This window comes from Rutilus rutilus, assembly GCF_951802725.1.
Source record: "Rutilus rutilus genome assembly, chromosome: 1".
Lineage (NCBI taxonomy): Eukaryota > Metazoa > Chordata > Actinopteri > Cypriniformes > Leuciscidae > Rutilus > Rutilus rutilus.
This window is the reverse complement of record NC_140209.1, coordinates 55494572-55517761: the sequence shown is the minus strand read 5'-3', so window position 1 is coordinate 55517761 and position 23190 is coordinate 55494572. Positions and strand designations below refer to the sequence as shown.

At 41.7% G+C, this 23190-nt stretch overlaps 1 protein-coding gene and 1 long non-coding RNA gene across 12 annotated transcripts; one reads left to right on the top strand and one right to left on the bottom strand.

Moving 5' to 3' along the window:
* The first annotated feature begins 6309 nt into the window (after positions 1-6309).
* On the top strand, positions 6310-7074 carry LOC311276875. The gene is made up of 4 exons (XR_014625136.1): positions 6310-6367; positions 6473-6521; positions 6605-6702; positions 6870-7074. It is a non-coding gene; the product is annotated as an uncharacterized lncRNA (long non-coding RNA).
* An 11597-nt stretch (positions 7075-18671) lies between these two features.
* LOC311303237 (uncharacterized protein) lies at positions 18672-21916 on the bottom strand. Of its 11 annotated transcripts, none has more exons than XM_084429577.1 (6): positions 21595-21916; positions 21221-21352; positions 20853-20993; positions 19833-20609; positions 19471-19611; positions 18672-19227 (listed from the first exon to the last, which is right to left on the bottom strand). In XM_084429577.1, the coding sequence occupies exons 1-6, from the start codon at positions 21677-21679 to the stop codon at positions 18773-18775; spliced, it is 1731 nt and encodes a 576-aa protein (XP_084285703.1). In that variant the 5' UTR covers positions 21680-21916; the 3' UTR covers positions 18672-18772. The 11 variants fall into 11 exon arrangements, with proteins under 11 accessions (XP_084285703.1, XP_084285707.1, XP_084285706.1 ...); XM_084429581.1 differs by having other exon boundaries at positions 19474-19611; XM_084429580.1 differs by having other exon boundaries at positions 20856-20993.
* Between the last annotated feature and the right edge of the window lie 1274 nt (positions 21917-23190).

Below are 23190 nucleotides of genomic sequence, written 5' to 3'. Positions count from 1 at the left end.
CTTGATACACTTTATTTTACGTAGCTTATACCTGTGTAATATTATGTAATTACAATGTAATTAGGAAACTACTGCATGCATTTATGCTGTGAACTAGTGAGTTAAATCAAACTAAGGCAGAGATGGATAAGGTATGTATACACAAAGTACACTTAAGTACATTCTTGATACACTTTATTTTACGTAGCTTATACCTGTGTAATATTTTGTAATTGCAATGTAATTAGGAAGCTAATGCATGTATTTAAGCTATGAACTAGTGGGTTAATTCAGATGGATACCATTTGTAGATACACAGGAAGTGCACTTTAGTACAATCTTGATACACTTTACTTTATGTTACATACAAGTAATGTGTATGTAATATGTAACAGACTCGGCTTGTTACACATGTGTAACAGTAGCTGCCTATTACATGTGCGTAATTACAATCTGTAAGTATAGGCTGTTCCATAACTTAGTTACATGTTAAGTACATTTTGTTACATGTTATTACAAAGTCTATTACTAAGTAATTAATTAAGTAATTACTCTGTATCAAGGGCACCGTAAAATAAAGTGTTACCCAGTTTTCCACAGTTCGACGACAAACATGACATATCATCTACTGTAAAAGTGGTAAGCTCACTTGTCTGCGTTAGCTTGCCCTGTCTGTTTTGAGTAAGCTATGAACATATCAGAATTTGCATATTTCAATGTTTTAGTGTGATGACCTAACTTTTTTTTTTTTTTTGGAGCCTAATGCGCAATTGCGCTGTGCTGTTGGTTGTGTTAGTTTTGAGCCTAGGATGCTTTATTTTTCAGTTATGCACTTTATTTCGTTTCTGCTCTTGATCTGGTTTGTTTAATAAATATTCTTTTTTTATTAAAGTGGACGTGCCTTTTGTGTTTATTAAGAGTAAAAGCTTTAAGTTAATAGTCTATTCGTGTATCAGCTGCGAAGCTAACGTTAAGCTCATCAGCCTCGCTCGGTGCGAGGACATGCACGGTGAAATGATAGTGTCTGACTAATAATAACTTATTATTATAACATATGACAAAAATAATTGTCTAAATTATGTTGCATATTCCTCAACAGTTCTTGTGATGATATCACTAGTTGACAACATACTATTTTCGGAAATCATAAGCTATGAAATTGCGCAGGTGCACGTGATGCAGCGCTGTCAGAGCCGACAGACTCGTGTGTCAGACTCATTTCAGTACAAAATAATTAGGTCAAAAACGATTTAATATAGGCCTACTGCAAATAGCCTACTAGTTGTTTATGTTTATTTATAATTCATTTAGGCGGACAACAAGGCTACCAAGTAGTGCGCACAGTGCACATCTAATTAATTTAACGGTTTTTTTTCTAACGTCATTTTTAATCGATTTAAGTCGATTTTTAGTCGAAAATTTCAGGACTTCAGTCGACCAAGATTTTCTTTGGTTGAGTACAGCCCTAAGAGAGATTCATAATTCCTGATTCTGGTGTTTTCTCTCCATCAGATTCCCATCAGCTGACTCTGGATCTGAACACAGTGAATAAACTCCTCTGTCTGTCTGAGAGAAACAGAGTGATTACTGACTCTTTCTCAGAGCTTCAGTCGTATCCTGATCATCCAGACAGATTTGATCAGTGGCGTCAGGTGTTGTGTAGAGTGTGTGGATGCTGTTACTGGGAGATTGAGTGGACTGGGAGTCGTGTGTGTATTTCTGTGTCATATAAGAGCATCAGCAGGAAGGGAGTGGGTAATGAGAGTGGATTTGGACATAATGATCAGTCCTGGAGTTTGGACTGTTCTTCCTGCAGTTATTCTTTCATACACAGTAACATAAAAACTGTTCTCCCTGTAAAGTCCATCAGCAGAAGAATAGGAGTGTATGTGGATCACAGTGCAGGAACTCTGTCCTCCTACAGCGTCTCTGACACAATGAGCCTCATCCACACAGTCCAGACCACATGCTCTATCCTGGGTTTTATGTTGGTTCTGGATCATCAGTGAAACTGTGTCGATGTTTCAGAATAGACTGTAGAGAGATTTTACCCATAATACCTTGAGCTGCATGATAAATCAGTAACAGTGAGATGTTTTCGAGTCTCTTATTTTCTCTCACATTCAAATGATTTTTGTAAACCTCAGGATGTGAGTAAACAAGATGTAACAATGCTAGAATTGCATCATCTACTATCTTATTAAACTAATAAGTGAACTGAAAAGGATTGAATACGTGTTAAGAAGCATTACATACCTTTATAAAGCCTTTCAAAGCATTTAGACACCAGAGAGGTTAATGAGATTGGTAGGTAGTCATCAAGCTCTTGTGGTTTGTTGATCTTAGGAACAGGTGTAATAGTTGAAGTTTTCTATATAATATATGATATAAAATTGTGTTAGACCAGGAGTTTTCAAACCGGGGGCCGCAAGGGAGTGACGGGGTCTGTGGAAAAGTCTTAAAAAAAAAGTTAAAATATAAATTAATAATAAGACAAAAATAAATAAATAAATTTCAATAACATAAATAATAATGTCATTAAAATAATTATAAATATTAGTTATAAATCTAATAATCATCACACAGTCTGTGTGATGATTCTTCTCTCCAGCTCGTTTCATAAATGTTTTGAACGCAGTTTGTTGTTTCTCCTCACAGTCTCTGGCGCCCTCTGCTGGTCTGATGTCACTATGACCTCATTTCCTGCACTCTGTGTTGCTCTGCTTATCAAACCTGGGCTGCATCTGCACACTTCCCCAATATACAGTAGGCACAGTATGTGACAAAAGAAGTATGTCTGAATTCACTGTACTCATGAAAAAGTAAAGTACAGATGGCTTCTTCCGGCGAGATTCTGGTGTCATATGATGATCGCTTTATATCCCACGAGGCCACGGGAGCAGATTTATGAATGACATTGAAGCGGAGTAACTGACACTGGTAGGTCACGTGATAATGACAGTATAGCAGATGTAGTATGTCCAGATTACATTCATACTACTCACACTCATGTCAGTTGTGAAGTAATTCCTTGTTCAATATAATTAAGTACCTACTTATATTGACGCAACCCATGTCATTAATCAAATCTGCCTCTGGATCTTCCTTCCTGCTGGACATCAACCTGCTTGAGCTTTATTCAGTTTAATATGATTTTTTTTTTTTTTTTTGTAAACCACTAGGTGCCCTCACCACTGAGCAGCATTGGCAATTAAGAATTAATACAATAATTGACAAACCAATTACATGACAGTGTTCAACATTGCTATATAATTTGTAACACGGCTCAATTAATTTCAAGTAAATATGTGCAGTTTCTGCAGCTCATCAAGGCTGGTCTGGAGGTCTGGACAATGGCTGGTAGATCTGTTCAGTTATCCATCTATGATACAAACAAACCAAAGGATTCAAATAGCAATCATCTCAAATAAGCAGAATTAATTCACGCACTCATTTATTCACTAATTTGAGACACATAACACGTAAATAAGATGCACATAGTGCATAACAGAAATGCCAGGTTGCTTCAGCATCTTAGATAAGTTTCAACAGTTCTTCTGTAGATTTACTCTTGATTTTATTGATTTTATTTTTAATGACCACACAGCCACGCTGGTTGAATTTGTTTTCAGTACAGCTCTTTGGTACAGGTTCCTACATTAAACAAACAATAAACATATAAAATAACATACATACAGGTATACATACAGACAAACACATTGATACATAATAATACATGAGGGGTCATGCTTAATCCACAGTCCTCAGCATTCAGAGTTCAAAATGTTTAATGCTATTGGGATGAAACTGTTTTTTGAAGTGAGTTGTTCTGGAGGCGATTGTCCTGTAACGCCTCCCAGAGGGCAGTAGCTGGAAGGCGTATTGTGCAGGGTGGGTGATATCAGAAATTATCTTGTGGGCTCTGCGTAGTGTCCGTTTGTGGTAGAGTGATTTGTCATGACAACATGTGGTGTTTTGCAGCTATGCACACGCTCTTGATGGATTGTTGCACTAGAATGAAGGTGAGAATAAGCAAATCCTTTCACAGACATATTTTAGACCTAAGAAATCTGATGAACGAACTGTCTTAAAATATGTAGTCTCAAAATATAGTACAAAATGAATTGCAACAATGTTTTGGTGCCGGAGAAGTATGCATGCCAAAGTCTGCACTTTAAAACCAGAATGACAGAATGTGAGACTGTGCTACTTACTCATCCATCAGGAAAGGGAGAACAGACAAGGGTTGGGGTAATTTGAATTATTCATAGAGCACTGTCTGTAAGATCCCTGCCTCATGAACTGCTATCCTTTCTCACAGAGGGAATAAGTTTGAATGTTTAAAGTCCAACTGAAATCAAAATGGACCCTATTTACTTTGTTAGCGCATATTACTAGTCTTGTGGTGAACAATTAATCCGTGCAAGTTAAAACACGGAAAGAAATGTTTTGGCTTCGTAATCTTTAATCAAAATCTGAAAATGCCCCTCCCCTCTGCATTGGAGGACCTTCCCTGATGACGTATGCTTGACGGCTTGGGTTGAGAAACGCTTAACCACTCCCCTCAAATCGTTAGTCTGTAATGAGCGAGAGATGGAGAGGAGGAGCACTAGAGTAAAACCCTGCCCTCTGTTCAATATTCCTTTTCACTGGGAAATACGTCACAGCACTGGAGAAAAGTCGTTTGCAACTTCCGGTTCACGCGGACTTTAAACTGGTAAGACAAAAAAAAAAAAAAAAAAAAGTGCAAATGGTAATTTGATTTTATAATCTGTGTGGATTCATTTACTAATACAACCTACATGCTAAAGTGAATCAATATTTGCGGGAATTTCCCACATTATAAGTGGGAGACTTGCGGGAATGATTAAAATTATGCGCAATACCTGCAATCCCAAGCTGAAATTCGAGCCCTGAATTGGACAGCACGACAGTATCGTTATAGCAGCTGCTGTGTCCATACGCGCATCGTCAGGAGTTCATGATGATGTCTGGCCTGCTAGAGTACCTGGTGGACTGGGAGGGGTTTGGCCCCCGAGGAAAGGTCTTGGGTCGCCCGTGAGGACATCCTGGACTCATCATTGTTACTCGACTTCCATACCAAATCACCCCGATTGTCCGGCTCCGAGGGGCAGAGGCTGTCCCCATCGTAGGGGGTACACTGTTAGACTTTTCTGTAATTTCTACAGTTATTTACTTTAAATCCCCCAGTATTATACTGCTATTTCTCTTTACAGTAAATAACTGTGATTCCAATTGCATCATGGGAATTTTCTGTGACGTCTAACACCACATACAGAGACTTACTGTATTTTTTAAATTTGCTGTATACTACTGTATTTGACGTAACTGCCTCTCTGGCTGGCACCATTCCATCGTGCTTTTTATTTCCTAATTTTTGCCTTACACCGCGTGTCTACAACGCTATAATAGCCAGAGGCTGTCTATATTGGACACATTGAAGCGACCGGACCTTTAAATGCAAACCTGTTTATCCCTTGTAAGAACTAGCGCGAGCGCTTGGACTCGTATCGGACTACGTCTGAAATATAACGGCCGCGGCGCATCACTACACTGTCTGGGATTTGTCGTGTCGCGTCAGACAGACATCCAGTGTAGGTAATGGGGTCTGTCTTTTGTTGGATCGCGACGTTCGTATCTGGCCCGGGGAAGAGACGGAATTCACTTCACCGAGAGAGAGATCAGCAAGCAAGGTAAAAAAAAACAAAAACATTCTGTGTATGTTGACCATAGACTGGCTGTTGACAGGATTGTGCCCAGTTTAACGTATGTTAGCCTAACGTTACTCGTCGTCAACATGGCGGTAACGAACTTTACCATGGTAAACTGAGCTAACGTTTCATTTTACACACCTTGTTAGATTATTGAATTGTCGAATATGCCAACGAGCAACGCGTTTACATTAACAATAAATGTGAATAAACTAATGTGAAATTCTGTTTATAGCCTAATGTTGGCCTACTGATGAGAACCTTTATAGTTTTAGCATTAGTTTGCAAACTATACCATATTATATCGTTTTTTTTTTTTTTATGGAATTTAATATTTACTTCCATTTTTGTGTTTAAAGGCAACTGCAACAAAGCGACAATTCGCGCCAAATTCCAGAGGTAGGCCAGCCCATTTGTGATATATTTTGAGATAAGTTTGCTGAAATGATTAGCATGTACGCTATGTGAAAATTGCTTTTGAGCCACTGGTGCAGACTAGGTAGCTTACAATATCTTATAAAATCTCTATAAAATTGGCTAACTTTATATCAAATAAGTGACCTTTGCATTATGTCTAACTTTTTTACACAGCAAATGAACCAATCAGAAGATGGACCATTGTCTTTGTTCAGTCTCACCAGATTAAATGTATCCAGGTATGCACTGCAGTAAAACTCTCACTAGGCTAATTCATTCAGACCAAATCTAGCATTCTAAACAACTTAAGTTTATATTTTTGCATTATTTTTATATTTTATTAGCCAGAAGACTCTACCATTGCAGTTCCACGGTCCTAATATCAGCGCACAGGTGGGTTAACTACTGTAGGAAGGAGAACGATCATCACACAGTGATTTCTTGCATGTATCTTACTGTGTATTTGTCTCAAACAGGTACTCCTTCACTGCAGACAAGCTGAAATGGGCTAAAATCATCTATTTCAGTTGTTCTTTCTATGGATCTCAGCATTTTTGGACAGAATTTAGGATTTGTAAGTATTCAAATTTAATCTGGCATAATTTAATTTAGTTCTTTTGTATGCTATTTATTGACAAAAGCTGTTTACAAATATATATTCTTAAGTTGAACAAAAAAATGAACAAAAAAGGAGGTTCAAAATAATGTGACACTAATATTCTCTCTCTCTCTCTCATATAGTTTTGGAACCGGGATCTCCTCTGAAGGACTGAGTACATTTGTGTTTGTGGGCATGCATGCAGACCAGGGAACACTCTGATGTTGTCAATCAAGTTCTGAACAGGAACCAATCTTTGGAGAAGTTCATTTATTCACAAAGGTGGACAAAAACATTGTGTTGGCTTTTTAAAGATTATTTTGATGATGACTTTTACTCCTATGCTGTAGAAAACATGGAGTAGACAGTCAGACATTGATAATAATAAGAAATGTTTCTTGAGCATCAAAGAGACTTCTTTCAAAAACATTACGACACTTAAATACTTCTTTTGGCCACCAGTGCACATGAATCCAACACATTTTTGGAAATAAGTGAAATTATTTTTAAGGTGGGGCTATGTGTCTTGTATTGTGAAAAGACCTGTGTTTTGTCCTGTTTTGGACATTTCCTTTTTGAATGCTTAAAAATGTATTTATATTCTGCAGTTTTATGAATGTAATGGTTGATATTTCATTATAATACTTGTATAAGCTAAACAACCAATGACTCTACATTCATTTAGTCAAATGCTAATGTTTTGTTTATGGTTTTATGTATGTTTTCAAAAATGTTTGCAGTGGAGGACAGCACATAATGTGTTAATTTAACACGTTTACACATCTTTGTGCTAACCTCTCTGACATATTTACTTTGTTAAAATCATTAACACAATGAATGAGTTAAAATTAACACAAAAATTTTTGTCTCTAAACTCACCCATTAATGTGTAAAAATTTCACACATCATTTCCAGCATTGGCATGTTTATTTTGTGATATATATGAAATGTTTTAAATAAAAAAATGGTATTTTGTGATAACTTTGTCTAATTGGTTTGTATGAAAGTAGTACTTATGTAGGATAAAAATAAAATTAATCATATATCAAAATTATCAAATCTAATTTATATTTAGTACAAATAAAAATAATTACAGTAGTGTACTGATTAGCTTAGTTTTTACAGTAATGCACTGTACTGATTAGCTTCGTTTTTACAGTAATGCACTGTATTACACAAAACTGAAATACGGTTTGGTACTGTAACTCTTAATTACAGTAACTTACTGGCAACTGTGTTGCCAGTAAGTTACTGTAAAAAACCCTTGAAAAGTCTAACAGTGTACTGTCACAGAGTCAGCAACATCCACAGCACCAGACCTCTACACTTCACCCACTCGTTCCCTCTCACCAGAGTACTAATCACTGACACCTGTCACCATTCATCATCAACACCTGTCTGTTCTCATCAACACGCACTACATAACCCGCAATCTATAGTTCACCATTGTCTGGTCTTGACATTTATGCTGGAACTTCTTACTCGGCTACCTACCTGAAACGAGTACTTGCCTGTACGGTCCTCTCCTCTGATCTCCAGTCTTCTTCGTCCATCTGGACTTTCTGGAACCGATAAGAACAGTTATTCACCGCCGATCACAGTCTGCTTATCTGCATAGATTCTGATAACCTGCTTACCTGTTGCATACCTGTGAATAAACTTACTAAATTCAGTTTACCTGTCCGTTGCCACCTTCTGTGTCATGACAATATGTGAATAAGCCTAAATCAAATCTGCTAAATTAAAGCAATCGTGTCTCTTCTTAGTAATGTGCATTACGTAATCAGATTACTTTTCTTGATGAAACTGCAAATTACATTCTAATAGCTAACAGAAATACATTTACAGCCAAAATATGTTACTGCAGATCATGTATTTTCAAAACAGCAGTCACAGTAATAGTAGGAATTGTAGCTGAAATACAGCTAGTGATGCATGATGTCCAATTTAGTGGATAGATGATTAATCAGAATTTCCTCCCAATCTAAAATCAATACTTGGAAACTTTATTCCAAACTAGATGTTACTTGATGCTACAACATTTTGTTTTACCTGCAAGAGTCTCCTAGGATAGAAGGAATGGACTGAGCAACTCCATCTGCAATCTTGATTTCAATCAATCAATCAAAATGTATTTATAAAGCACCTTAAAAAAACACAAAGTGTGCCAGATTGCTGTACAATTTTTAAAGTGATTAGATAAAATACAATAAAATACAAATAAGGAAAGAGATAAGAGAAATGAAGGAGAGATAAAACAAGAGAAGGAGAAAAATATATATTAATCTAATCCAAAACTAATGGTCCTTACAAAGTAACAAAGGCCTCATCAAACAAATATGTCTTAAGACAGGTTTTAAACATGTTTACAGAGGTAGACGATCTAATAAATATTGGTAAACCATTCCATAACTTTGGGGCAGCAACTGAGAAAGTGCTCCTTTGCCTTTTAAGCATGACCAAGTGGTTTCAAGCAGCAGCTGGTTTTGCAACCTTAATGATCTCTATGAGTAATAAAAATGGATGATCTCAGAAACATATTTAGGTGCCAGTCCGTGCAGGGCTTTAAAAGTATACAAATGTACCTAGTACTATATCCTAAAATTATCTGGTAGCAAGTGTAAAGAGGCCAGAATAGGGGATATATGATCCCCCTTACTTGTGTCTGTCAACAACCTTGCTGGCGCATTTTGTACCCGCTGAAGACGTGATGGTGAGGACTGACTTACACCCAGGTACAAAGCATTGCAGTAAACAAGAAGAAATAAAAAAAAAAACATGGATTACTTTCTCCAGATCACTGAAAGACAAGACATTTAATTATAGCAATATTTTGCATTTGAAAGAAACTATTCTATTATAGATAATATATATATATATATATATATATATATATATATATATATATATATATATATATATATATATATATATATATAATAGATTCTATTCACTCCACCAATAAGGACCAATGTGTGCACAGTTATGATTTCAGGGAAAAATCTTGCAATGATCAGAAAAATGGTTGGAGAGTATGACATTTGGTTCCAAGCCTCTCACCTTAAGCTACACCAGCCAGCCTCAACCCCACACAGCATAAAGTGAGGGATCAAGGACGGTAACGGACCTCCCTCGCCAATGAGGGAAAGCCCAATGCAACGGCTCGCGAACGAGATGATCAACACACCTAGGAGATGAGGACCAACTAAGATTAGCAGAAATCTGCATTATAGGAGGTCTATATACAAGAACACATACAATACAGGACTAGGTAAAGCAATTAAAAAGGATTGCAACTTGAAGCTGGTGATTTGAGAAAAAAAAAAGAAAAAAAAAATCCACATACAAACCTTCCATTTTTCAAAAGACCCTTCTTTGTGTGAAGACCAGATTTTTTTTGTTAAACCCAATCTGACTTAGTCATGTGCTGTCCTATTATTGAGTCCATGTGTGACGGGTCACTCCATCCTACTGTTGCTGCTACACATCACCACGGACAACCACTTCAGGTTTCTTTATTGCTGGAACACAGTATGACAGTGTTGAATCGTGGGTTCAGCAAATAGATCTCGGGACAACAATCCCTTATCTCTTTATCTCCAGTGTGGGTAAATGCTATACAAATACAGGAATGTATTTGTGCTAGTTACAAATGTATGTGATACTACTAATGTGAAATAGGCTGAATTATAATCTCTACATACAACATACAGTACATTTCAGCAGTACAGTAATGAAACTACTTGATCCATTTTACATTATATTGAAATAACAAAATAAGGAACATTATTATTGCAAACGCAACACTCGAGCACATGTGTGGCTAATCTCAAGACTACCACGCTGGTCTGCAAGATAGCTAAACTCGACTTGCACACAGCAAATAACATGACGATAAAACCATTTACACAACATAAGATTATTACCTGGAACACAGTATGACAGTGTTGAATCGTGGGTTCAGCAAATAGATCTTGGGACAACAATCTAAATAGCATGTAAAGCAAGTGACAATTAGCACGCTAGTTCACATGAAAATATGTTTGGTTGCAAATCTCTCAAACATGGCTTTACAAGACACATAAATCATCAACTAAACTCAAAATAGTTAACTGAAATCATTATAAGTACATTGCGTGACAAAATACGAGACATATGTACTTAGAATTATAAGAAAACATCGATTGTCCCAGACCTCTCAAATTGCGTGACTTACCCCTTATCTCTTTATCTCCAGTGTGGGTAAATGCAATGCAAATCCCACTGTCACACTGAATCAAACTGCCCCTAGATGGCGTAGTTGCATCACTTTTAATATAATTTAACTAGCAACTCTTTTTACTCCGTTACATACACCCCCCTTAAATTATGTTAAAATGGGGCAACATACATGAAAATCTGGCAGACGGAAAGAAAGGAAAGGACCAAAAAAATATATAATAAAATAAAAAAATGTGTATCACGAGCACTGATGTACCAAAATCTCAATATCATAAATTCTTCCATAAGAAGTGCGTAAACACAGGGTGGTACCAAACCCCGTATTTATCACAGAGAAACAGAGATGCCATCTACACCTCACAGTGTTGTACATAACTTTGCCCTTACAGTGTAGAGAATGTCAGGAAATAATCACAGATCACAGATCAGGCTGGCAATGAGGAAAAACAAAAACAAAAAAAAACAAAAAACAAAAAAAAGTCTAATTGGACATGCTAAACTCCCATTGACACTGCGATGAAACTAAATGCAGACCCTAAAATAGGTTCAGTATTCCCCAACAATCTTTGGCCTGACAGCCTATTTGGATTCCTGACACTTCTTCCACATCTGGTGACAACTGAAGGGGATTGTGTGTTAGGAGGATGCGCACAAACAACTTGGTCTGGTCTAACCTCCACTAGATGTGGAGTGTCACTAAGGGCAACAGATCTATCAACAGGTAAGTGTGCAATGTCGTGTACTAGGTCTGGTGACTTGTCAGTGTGTGCATGAGTGATTTGGTCAGTTACAGAGTCATCAAGAACACTGTCCTGCCGTTCATCTGACTGGTCATCTCCAGAGGCATCTACGGATAAGGCCTTCTCAACGACGTCTTCCTCAGGAACACTCTCACTCTCCGCTTCCGCTAGGACCGGCGACTGCATGAGCCAGTTCATGGTGCGCGTCTGAGAATCCTCCTTATCAGCCACTGCCACAGAGCTCTGTGCACCGGCACACCAGTTATCAGACTGTGACTCCTCAAGGGATGCCAGGTTCCCCTCCTGTCCAGGGAATGTCAGGAAGTCTACAGGGAGCAGCATGTTTCTGTGTACGACTTTTTCCTTCCCTGTGACAGTATCTCTGATTCGGTACACATTGACTGCGGATCTCACAGACACCACATCGAAAGGAGTTGAGTCCCACCTGTCCGCGACTTTTCTCTTTCCTTTCTCACCACGTTTGGCCAGCAACACGCGGTCGCCCAGAGCCAACGGCATTCCTCTGACCTTTCGGTTGTAGATTTTGGCATGACGGGCTTGTTCTCCGGTTGCATTCTTTTGGGCAATCCGCGCTGCTTCAGACAGGTCCCTCTTAAGGTTGTGCACGAACTCATGGTGGCTGATAACATTGGCGTCCTCCAGAACATGGTGAAACATGATATCAACAGGCAAGCGTGGGATCCGCCCAAACATCAGGAAAAACGGTGCAAAGCCTGTCGTCTCATGCACCGTGCAATTATAACAGAAGGTCAGCATTTGGAGCATCTGTGGCCACCTGGACTTGCACTTCGGAGGAAGAGCTCTTATCATGCCTCCAAGAGTTCTGTTGAACCTTTCCGCAATGCCATTGCCCATGGGATGATACGGAGTCGTATGGGATTTATGCACACCTGCCATCTCCAGTAGATCTTTAAGAAGCCGGCTCTCAAAGTTAGCTCCTTGATCTGAATGGATTCTTTTCGGGAACCCATAGATGCAGAAAAATTTATCCCAAAGACATCGGGCAACTTGCTTTGCAGACTGGTTCCGACAGGGGAAAGCGAGAGCTAGCTTCGAGAAATGGTCTGTGACAACAAGAACATCAGTAGTCTTCTTGTCACCCAATTCCGCTGTCCAAAAATCGATGCAAACCAGTTCCATGGGAGCTGAGGTGCGGATATTCTCGAGAGGAGCTCGGGCGTCGGGCTCAGGAGTCTTCCCTAAGATACATCTCTGACAGTGCTTCACGTAACTCACAATATCTCTCTGCATGCCTGTCCAAAAAAATCGTTCACTGGCCAGAGAGAGTGTTCTTGTGCGGCCCTGGTGACCAGCTATATCATGAACTCCATGAAGCACTTGTTGTTTCAAAGTTTCTGGGGTGACAAACTGAAAGATCTTCCTGTCCATGTGGCGGTCCCTCTTCACTCTGTAGAGGAGTCCATTGCGCACCCTCAACTTCTTCCAGTGTTTCAACAGCCTGAGTACAGGGCTCGGCTCACCTGCTCTCTCGCAAGCATTTGGCTTCCTACGCCGCTGTACATACAAGAGGACTCTGCTGACTACAACATCTTGCTGTTGTATATTGTGCAATTGGCTGAGTGGAATAGCAGTAGATGGATCTTCCCCAGGCAGTTGCAGTGACTCTGGGCCTGTGCAAGACAGCTGAGAAACCCCCCCAGTGCGATGGGCATCCATGACTGCTGACGCCTCCTCAGCACTGATCGCACCTCCAAAAGGCAAACAGGGATCCGGTTTGGGACTCAGGACTTCATCAACATGGTCATCGGTAGTCTGAACAGCTTGACAATTGGTGGTCATTCGAAAAGCATCTTGCACTGTGCCGGTGACAACTCCATTGACTTCATTCAACAGAGACAAGTAAGGCTGTTTCATCAGACGATGACTTACACAGGACTGGACAAAAGGTTCACGGCTTAGGGCATCAGCAACGGTATTCTTCGGTCCTGGGACATACTTCAGATCAAAGTCATATGCCGCTAGTTTCGCCACCCATCTTTGTTCACATGCATCCAACCTGGGTTTCGTTAGGATGTAGGTCAAGGGATTGTTGTCAGACCATGCAGTGAAGTGCACACCTTTTAGCCAGTGGGAGAACTTATCACATATAGCCCACTTCAAGGCAAGGAATTCTAATCGATGCCCTGGGTAGTTCAATTGGGCACGTGACAGTGTTTTGCTAGCAAAGGCCACTGGCCTTGCAACCTCTTCACCAGGCTGAAGCTGGGAGATGACCGCGCCAATCCCATCAAACGAAGCGTCTACTGCCAGGATGAACGGCTTCCAGAAGTCAGGATGGGCTAACGTCACAGTGTGTAATAGATCATGCTTTAAAGTGTCAAAGGAATCCTGACACTCGGGGGTCCAGTCTTCTGGCGTGAGCTTCACAGGACTGCAGGACTTTTTCTTAGGTTTCCTTCCTCTCTGTGCTTTCCCCCCATTGTTTTGTTCTGAGAGAAGCTTGAAAAGAGGTCTGGCCTTAGCCGAACACCCTGCAATGAAATGTTGATAGTATAGCATCATCCCTAAAAAGGACCGAATCTTCTTCTGCGAAGGAGAAGTCCATCAGATCAGACACCTGTATCTGGCCAATGGCTTCAACCTTTCCAGGGTCTGTCTACACTCCCGACTCAGTGATGACATGGCCAAGAAACCTTACTGTTCTCCGCAGAAAGTAGCACTTTTTCGGAGCCAACTTGAGGTTGTTATTCTTCAAACGAGAGAAAACCATCTCCAAACGCTCAAGTGCTAGCTGTTCAGTAGGAGCGAAGACCATGAGGTCATCCAGGTAACATAGGAGACTGGTGAAATTCTCATCTTCGAAAATGGAAAGCATCATTCGCATGAATGTAGCTGGGCTGTTCGACAGACCTTGAGGCATCCGGTTGTACTCATGCAGACCAAAGGGGAAGAGAAAGCAGTGTACTTCCTATGGTCTTCATGTAAAGGCACATTGTAAAACCCAGAGGTTAGGTCCATGGTGGAAAAGTAGGCATTTCCACCAAGTGCAGCAAGAGCATCGGCCTGGTGAGGCAGTGGGTGTGCGTCCTTAACTGTCCTTGCATTAAGCCATCTAAAGTCCGTACAGATGCGCAGATCTCCATTTTTCTTCCACACAAGAACCAGTGGCGACGCATACTCACTGCTGGATTTACTAATAATGCCTCCTTCTTCCATATCATTGAGAGCTGTTCTTAGCTTTTCATAGTGATTTGGCGGCACTCTGCGGTAGGGCAGGCGGAATGGCTTTTCATCCACCAAATGTATCTTGTGCACAAAGTCAGATGCCTCTCCACAGTCCAACTTGTGCCGCGAAAAGATTGTCTCATATCTCTCAATGATCTGCAAAAGCTTGTCTGTCCACAGATCAGAGACTTCACATGCATCCAGATCCAGGTCATGTAGACCAATCTCATCCAATGCTCTCTTAATATCTCCTCTGGACCTTGTCGTAGAAGCACCTGTCACAGCTTGGGAGAAAACTTGAACGCTGTCAGGCTGAGATAAGTCTTCGGCAGCGATGCAGGGAGACACATCTGCTAATTTTGTGTTTCTCTTTAACACTACCGCCTCAGTGGTGGGGTTCATGATCTTCACTGGCAGCCATCTGTCGCCCCTCATCGGTGCAACAACTCTACCAACCAAAAACTTTCTTGGCCTGCATCTTGATTGAGTTGGTTCTACAACCACTGTGCTGCCTGCTGATATAGGTGCTGATGCAGGCAGTTTGCCCCACACAAGATGCTCACTCTCTGGTTGTAGAGTCACACACTGTTGCAGCTTCAGCGTACCAACCTTGACAGGTACTGTGTCACCTCTCCATTTTCTCCATATTTGAAAGAACAGAGAAGAAGTGATGACAATCATCATCAATGCCACTACTGGGTTCAGACATCAACCGCCAATAGCTGTCAGTCTTTCTCATGAAATGAAGGATCTTCTTAATAGCATTGCTACCCAATATCAATTCATCAGTCTGGCCAGGCACCACAAGCATTGGGATGACACCTTGCAATTGTACACCACCACATCCACATCATATATAGCTTTAGGTGTGACTTGATGACCGCCACATCCGACAATGATGACCCCATCAGCAGAATATTTTCTCAGGCCTGAGTTATGCTGCAAGAGGCGTGCTTCTGCTGCTTCGCTCAGTGTGCATGCCATGGAACCACTATCTATCATTGCTTTCAGAGTTATGTTCGCTGCTGAGATAGTGGTATAGAACAAACTATCAGACCTCTGTATTTTATGTAGGCCTTGAAATGCAACGGTAATGCTTGGGGGTACTTTGGAACTGAATGAATGGTATAGTGACACAAAATCATCTGTTTCGTCAGTAGGAGGCTCACAAACAGGGTCTGCACTGTCCTCCTCTTGATGCAGACCCATCAGTTTCCCGACTGAGCGGACTTCTGTGCTGGGCAGCTGCGTCTAGAGTGGTCAGGTGAATGGCACAGGAAGCAGAGTTTCCTGTCACGACAGTGAGTCAAGGCAGAATGTGCAGCATCACCACATACAGCACATGGCATGCTATTCAGACCCTCAATCCTGGGAAGTCTAGGCTTAGACACCCTGTTTGACATGGCCTGGGCAGGAGTAGCTCTCTGAGGTAGAATTTTTTCTAACATTGTGATGACGCGGTCAAGAGCAGGGGACTCAGTCAAGTTGGCTGCATGAAGGTCTTGTCTGTCAGGTGAAGACACACCAGCGCACTGCATTTCAACCTTGTTCACGTGCACCTTCTCATTGAGTCTCTTATCCACAGCAGAGGCAGTGCCCTTAGAGCGAATCTCAAGCCCCTTTCACACAGCGCATTGAACCCGGGAAATTGCCGGCAAATTGCCGGAACGCCTTCTGTGTGAACACAAACACGACCCGGGTTTAATGCCGGGATCGATGCCGGGTTGGGGACCTAGTAACATTGCCGTGTTCAGTCCCGGGACGCGCGCTGTGTGAACACAAGCCGTAATAATGCCGTGTCGTAGTGATGACGCTGAAGCCGGGATCGTTCGCCAGCTGTGAAACAGTACGTAATGCGCAATTTTATGATCGAATCAGAGAAATAAATGCACAAGCGTGGTTTCTCGAGAGAGAAATCGCAGCTCATAAGCAAACTGAAGACGCTGCTGAGACATTACAAGTCACATCGATGTCACGTGTCTTTCCGGGACATACACGGGTTGTGTGTGAACGCGCTCTCTGATTCTGGCAGTGTGAATGAACCAAAATCAAATGAACCCGGGTCAAATCCCGGGTCACTTTATCCGTGTATTTTCCGGAATCTCTGTGTGAAAGGGGCTTCAGTGTGATATTCATCTAGCACATCTTGGACCTCTTCAACAGACCACTTATCTATTGTCTTTGACCTGAACGTCAAGGCAAGTTCTCTAGATGGACAATTTTTGATAAACATGCTTCCAGGGCGGGGCAGTCTAGTGTTTTACCCTGTTCTTTAAGCCGGTCAGTAGCAACATCCGCAGCCTGATGGAGCCGTAGCCAGTAGTCATATGCACCCTCATCACTCTTTGGCAGTGTAGTGTAGAAGTCTGCTAGGGGGAGGGGTGAACAGGGGACAGCAGCAAAATGTTTACATAGAATACCATAGATGGCCTCCGGGTTCTCAATTACTTTAATTCCACTGTTCCTCATCCCAAACTTCACGACATCTTTTGCTTTGCCTCTGAGATGCGTGAGTATTTCTTCTGCCTGATGCTCTGCTCTGATATTTATTTTCTTTATGTAACTCCTCATTAAGTCTTCCCACTCACAAACATTCACTGTGTCTGTGCTATCCCCTCTGAAGGTTGGAGGCTCCTTCACCTTCCTGTGAGGTACCAGTTGGGCTTGAGACAAGTCCAGACTCTGTGTGGATGTGTTAGTGGGTGCATTGAGCATGTGTGCTGTGCTAGGCGTGGACACTGCTTGTGTTGGGCTGAGGCGTGCGATAACACTATCTGCCAGCTGCTGACCAACATTCCTTATTATGTCACTCATTTGACTCACTATGTCAGGTAACAGGGGGGTAGAAATTGGGGTGGACGGATCAACAACTTGTGCATGTGGTGTGCTCAGTGTGCTGATTCTGGGAAGAAAATCCGACCCCACTAGCTATAGGGGCCGCTGCGGCAATCTGACTATCTCCCATGACATGAACGACCCCTCCCTGAAAACAGGACTATCAAAATCCAAAAAAATCGGAAACCCCCTCCCCCTACCAATGCCATCACCAAAAGGTGTGCTGATATACCCTTGTCTGTAGCTCATATTGGCGTATCATGCAACATCAAACAATCAGTAACACAGTGTCAGCCAATCAGTAACAACAAACTGCATGAAATATAGTCAGAAAAGACTAGCAAAGAAAAATGTATCAGTAAATAAAAGCAACTGAGGCCTATACTAATGTGCGAAACGATATGCTGTCCACCTGACAGCGTGATGAAGCCGTCCAGTAGAATGGTCCCAGGTCGAGGTGAATCCAACTTCAAATCGATGAGTCACGGCACCAATGTGACGGGTCACTCCATCCTACTCTTGCTGCTACACATCACCACTGACAACCACTTGGATCAGGTTTCTTTATTGGTTTCATACACATGTGCTGTCCTAACAATGATCTGAACTGATCACTTGATTTATCAGTGGTTGGGGATTAACATAGCTTTTCTTTTAACCTTGGTGATGTTTTCCTGACAAAGAGGATAAACCTCAACATGAACTGTAAAAGCTGTTAACCTTCCCTGATTGAGCAGAGGATACATTTTCCCTTACTATACAGAGAATGACTCTCTGGCATTGCAGAGGATAACGTTAACACAACCTTCCTTGATTAGACAGGATAAACCAACTTGACTATACAGAGGATGAAACACTTCTGTTGACACCGAGGATAACGACATGTATCCACAGAAACGGAGATGTATTTTTTGTACCAAAAACTCCAATCAAGCAAAAACACTTCATTAAACAAGATTTATTTGGTGATAAACAGGGAACATTCAATACAAATAAAGCACTGAAATAATCTTTAAGAGAACTTGAGTTCGGCAAAATCAATGTCACAATTTACATTGCCCATCATGACCGCCGTGGTGATCGCGACGAGCCCAGTCAGGCTCATTCAGACCGCCAAGTGGCGGTTGGGCCACAGGCTTCACTGCAGGCTTTGACGGTTCGGCCACAGGCTTCACTGCAGGCTTTGACGGTTCGGCCACAGGCTTCACTGCAGGCTTCAGTAGTTGGGCCACACGCTTCGGCAGTTGGGCCACAGGCTTCGGCGGTTGTGCCACAGGCTTCACTGCAGGCTTCAGTAGTTGGGCCACAGGCTTCAGCGGTTGGGCCACAGGCTTCACTGCAGGCTTCAGTAGTTGGGCCACAGGCTTCAGCGGTTGGGCCACAGGCTTCACTGCAGGGTTCAGTAGTTGGGCCACAGGCTTCAGCGGTTGGGCCACAGGCTTCACTGCAGGCTTCAGTAGTTGGGCCACAGGCTTCAGCGGTTGGGCCACAGGCTTCACTGCAGGGATACAGATAGTCATCTTTAGTCTGTCCTTTCAGTGGCATTCAGCACAAAAAGCAAATCATGAATAACAAGTGTTACAGAGTGAATTGCATTTTAAATAACCATCTTTATTAATTTTGTAAAGCTATTCTGTGAAACTGTGCTATACGTGCTAAAGTTTAGGTATTTTTGTCATGGAGCAGGATATGACAACAGTTTGGGCTGACCCAAACACTCCATAACTAGATGTAATACAACTACCTGTATATGGAGCCATACACTGATGTCCACATCCATTGCTGCAACATTTCTCATTGTCCGGACAGTCACTGTCATAGTAACACAACTTGGCACAATTTCCTCTTCCAGTTTTGGTGCTTGGACACACTCCTGGCTTTGCTATGAAGACACATGACAGAAAACACTGTATGCTGAAGGTCTCATTTACGGTTTGAATATAAATGATATATAGTTCAGTCTTTCTACTTCAAAGTTTCATGTTTAGTTCAACGCGTTACTTGCAGTTTCTTTGCAATTATTTGCAAACATTCAATACAAATAAAGCACTGAAATAATCTGTAAGAGAACTTGAGTTCGGCAAAATCAATGTCACGATTTACATTGCCCATCATAACCGCCGTGGTGATCGCGACAGCCGTGGCCATCATGACCGTGGCCATCGTGGTGATCGCGACCCGCACACTCAGGCCCACTCAGACCCCCAAGTGGCAGTTTGGCCACAGGCTTCACTGCAGGCTTAGGCGGTTCGACCACAGGCGTCACTGCAGGCTTAGGCGGTTCGACCACAGGTGTCACTGCAGGCTTAGGCGGTTCGACCACAGGTGTCACTGCAGGCTTAGGCGGTTCGACCACAGACGTCACTGCAGGCTTAGGCGGTTCGACCACAGGCGTCACTGCAGGCTTAGGCGGTTCGACCACAGGCGTCACTGCAGGCTTTGGCGGTTCGGCCACAGGCGTCACTGCAGGCTTTGGCGGTTCGACCACAGGCGTCACTGCAGGCTTTGGCGGTTCGACCACAGGCTTCACTGCAGGCTTTGGCGGTTCGGCCACAGGCGTCACTGCAGGCTTTGGCGGTTCGGCCACAGGCGTCACTGCAGGCTTTGGCGGTTCGACCACAGGCGTCACTGCAGGCTTTGGCGGTTCGACCACAGGCTTCACTGCAGGCTTTGGCAGTTCGGCCACAGGCGTCACTGCAGGCTTTGGCGGTTCGGCCACAGGCGTCACTGCAGGCTTTGGCGGTTCGACCACAGGCTTCACTGCAGGCTTTGGTGGTTCGGCCACAGGCTTCACTGCAGGCTTTGGCGGTTCGGCCACAGGCTTCACTGCAGGCTTTGGCGGTTCGGCCACAGGCTTCAGTAGTTGGGCCACACGCTTCACTGCAGGGATACAAATAGTCATCTTTAGTCTGTCCTTTCAGTGGCATTCAGCACAAAAAGCAAATCATGAATAACAAGTGTTACAGAGTGAATTGCATTTTAAATAAACATCTTTATTAATTTTGTAAAGCTATTCTGTGAGACTGTGCTATACGTGCTAAAGTTTAGGCATTTTTGTCATGGAACAGGATATGACAACAGTTTGGGCTGACCCAAACACTCCATAACTAGATGTAATACAACTACCTGTATATGGAGCCATACACTGATGTCCACATCCATTGCTGCAACATTTCTCATTGTCCGGACAGTCACTGTCATAGTAACACAACTTGGCACAATTTCCTCCCCCAGTTTTGGTGCTTGGACACACTCCTGGCTTTGCTATGAAGACACATGACAGAAAACACTGTATGCTGAAGGTCTCATTTACGGTTTGAATATAAATGATATATAGTTCAGTCTTTCTACTTCAAAGTTTCATGTTTAGTTCAACGTTTTACTTGCAGTTTCTTTGCAATTATTTGTGAAGTTTACTAACAACGTCTGAGTGAAAATTTTCAGGGTTTCTTTTGGGAGACCTCTAGCATCCATCATCAATTGAAACTCACTGAAAACAGGCGGCACACACGCTGGCCCACAGGGAAAATGACAGCATTTATGTCCTCCAGAGCAGTCTCTATCAGAAGTACATCCTCGTTGAGACGGCACGACCGTCAGCATTACCGGACACTGACCGGACTCTACAGAAGAGGATTGTTAAAAGGGACCAGGGAGTGTTGTAACGGTTTCAGTTTTAAAGACAAAGAGTAGTGGGGTGTAATAAAGCACAAAGCAGATAGAAGACAGACAGTTAATGTGTTTTTCATAAATTTACTATTGCAACTAAATGTACTGTAGCAATGTTCAAAAGAAGTCATATTTTGTAAGGCACTTATTTATGCATTTCTTCAGACTGTGTAATGAAGCTAAAAGATCTTCTCACCTGCAACTCCAGCGAGCGTTGTGCACAACCATGTAGACAGGCACAATAAAACAACTCTCAACAAGCAGTACACTCGAGTTGTCATCCTCTCGACCTGTGATCTCACAATGAGCTCTGCTGGAAAACGCGCTGAATTAGTCAGTCAGGAGGAACAGTGAGGCACACAAAACTACACTGAAAACATGTGCTGCTGAATCCCACAATATAAATGGCTGTATAAAAGTTTCTGAAAACGCGTTTTTAAAGATCCAAGGAGGTCTGGGTAACTCCAACCCTGATCAAACACACCTGCCTTGAACTTTCTAGTAGCCTCATCTTGAAGACCTTGATTAGCTTGTTCAGGTGTGTTTGATTAGGTCTGGAGGAGCGGAGTGCTACGTTCACGCCAGATGTCGCAATAATAACCATAATTAGTATTGTGAATAATGCCTTATCCAAATACCCACACTTGCGGTCTTTGCACTTGATTTGACCACTTGTCTACTTGCATGACGTATTTCCTCTATTTGGTGTGTTCAAGTAGGCGTAAAGACTTTGAAGAGTGTTTGAACTTTTGATTACTCGATTGGACACACTTATAGTCTTGCAAAAAATGCAAGTGTTTACAGAGCTTTTATTTCTTAATTTCAATGCTTTGCATTAAAAAAAAAAAAAAAAAAAAAAAAAAAAAACACTTATGTCTGTTACGTAGTCGCTAAGTAACTAACAGAAAACACAAATTTAAAATTGTGATGCTTCTAATGAAGTGATAAAAGTTGCAAATGTTAGGGTTAGGGGTAGGGTTTTATCACTTAGGGTTAAGTGATAAAAACAGTTGCAAATGTTGTACAAAATAGGCCTACACATACCACACTCATCTTTGCACCAATAAAATGTGCAACACGTTATGTTTTTACTACCAAATTATATATATATATAATTAATTTACATTATAGTGGAACATTTACCTCGACATCTCGCGATTTCAGGGGCACATGAGTTCCCGAATATATACATGATGGGATACTTAATGAGAGTGAAGGGCTGTTTGACTTTTTTTAAATATAACTCTGATTGTATTCGTCTGAAAGAAGAATGTCATATACACCTAGGATAGCTTGAGGGTGAGTAAATCATGGGCTAATTTTCATTTTTGGGTGAACTATCCCCTTTAAGACATGGGACAGTCTTCTCAATTCTTATTTTTGCATCCTCGTTTCCTTTCCTCGCGTCTCAGCTCCACCCCATGTAGGATGCGAGGGAAGGACGCAAAGAAAAAAAAGGAGGACGGAGGAATCGAAAGAAAGCTTAAACGTGACGCACGTACTGTATAAATTATCCTCCCCCTTCACATCTGTCACAATCATTTGAATTTATAATTTACCTTTGCAGTTTAAATAAACCACACATCTCACATATTTCAACAGGGTATCTTGCTTTATTTTTATTTATTATGAATTTCTTAAATAAAACAAACTAAAACAACATAAATGCACTACACTCCTACACCTTTTACACCTAAACTCTGCAGGAATGGGGATCTCTGAAAACATTTGGCATAAATCTGCATAGAGTATCAAGAGACACAGCATACACAGACAATAATCCACGTGGACA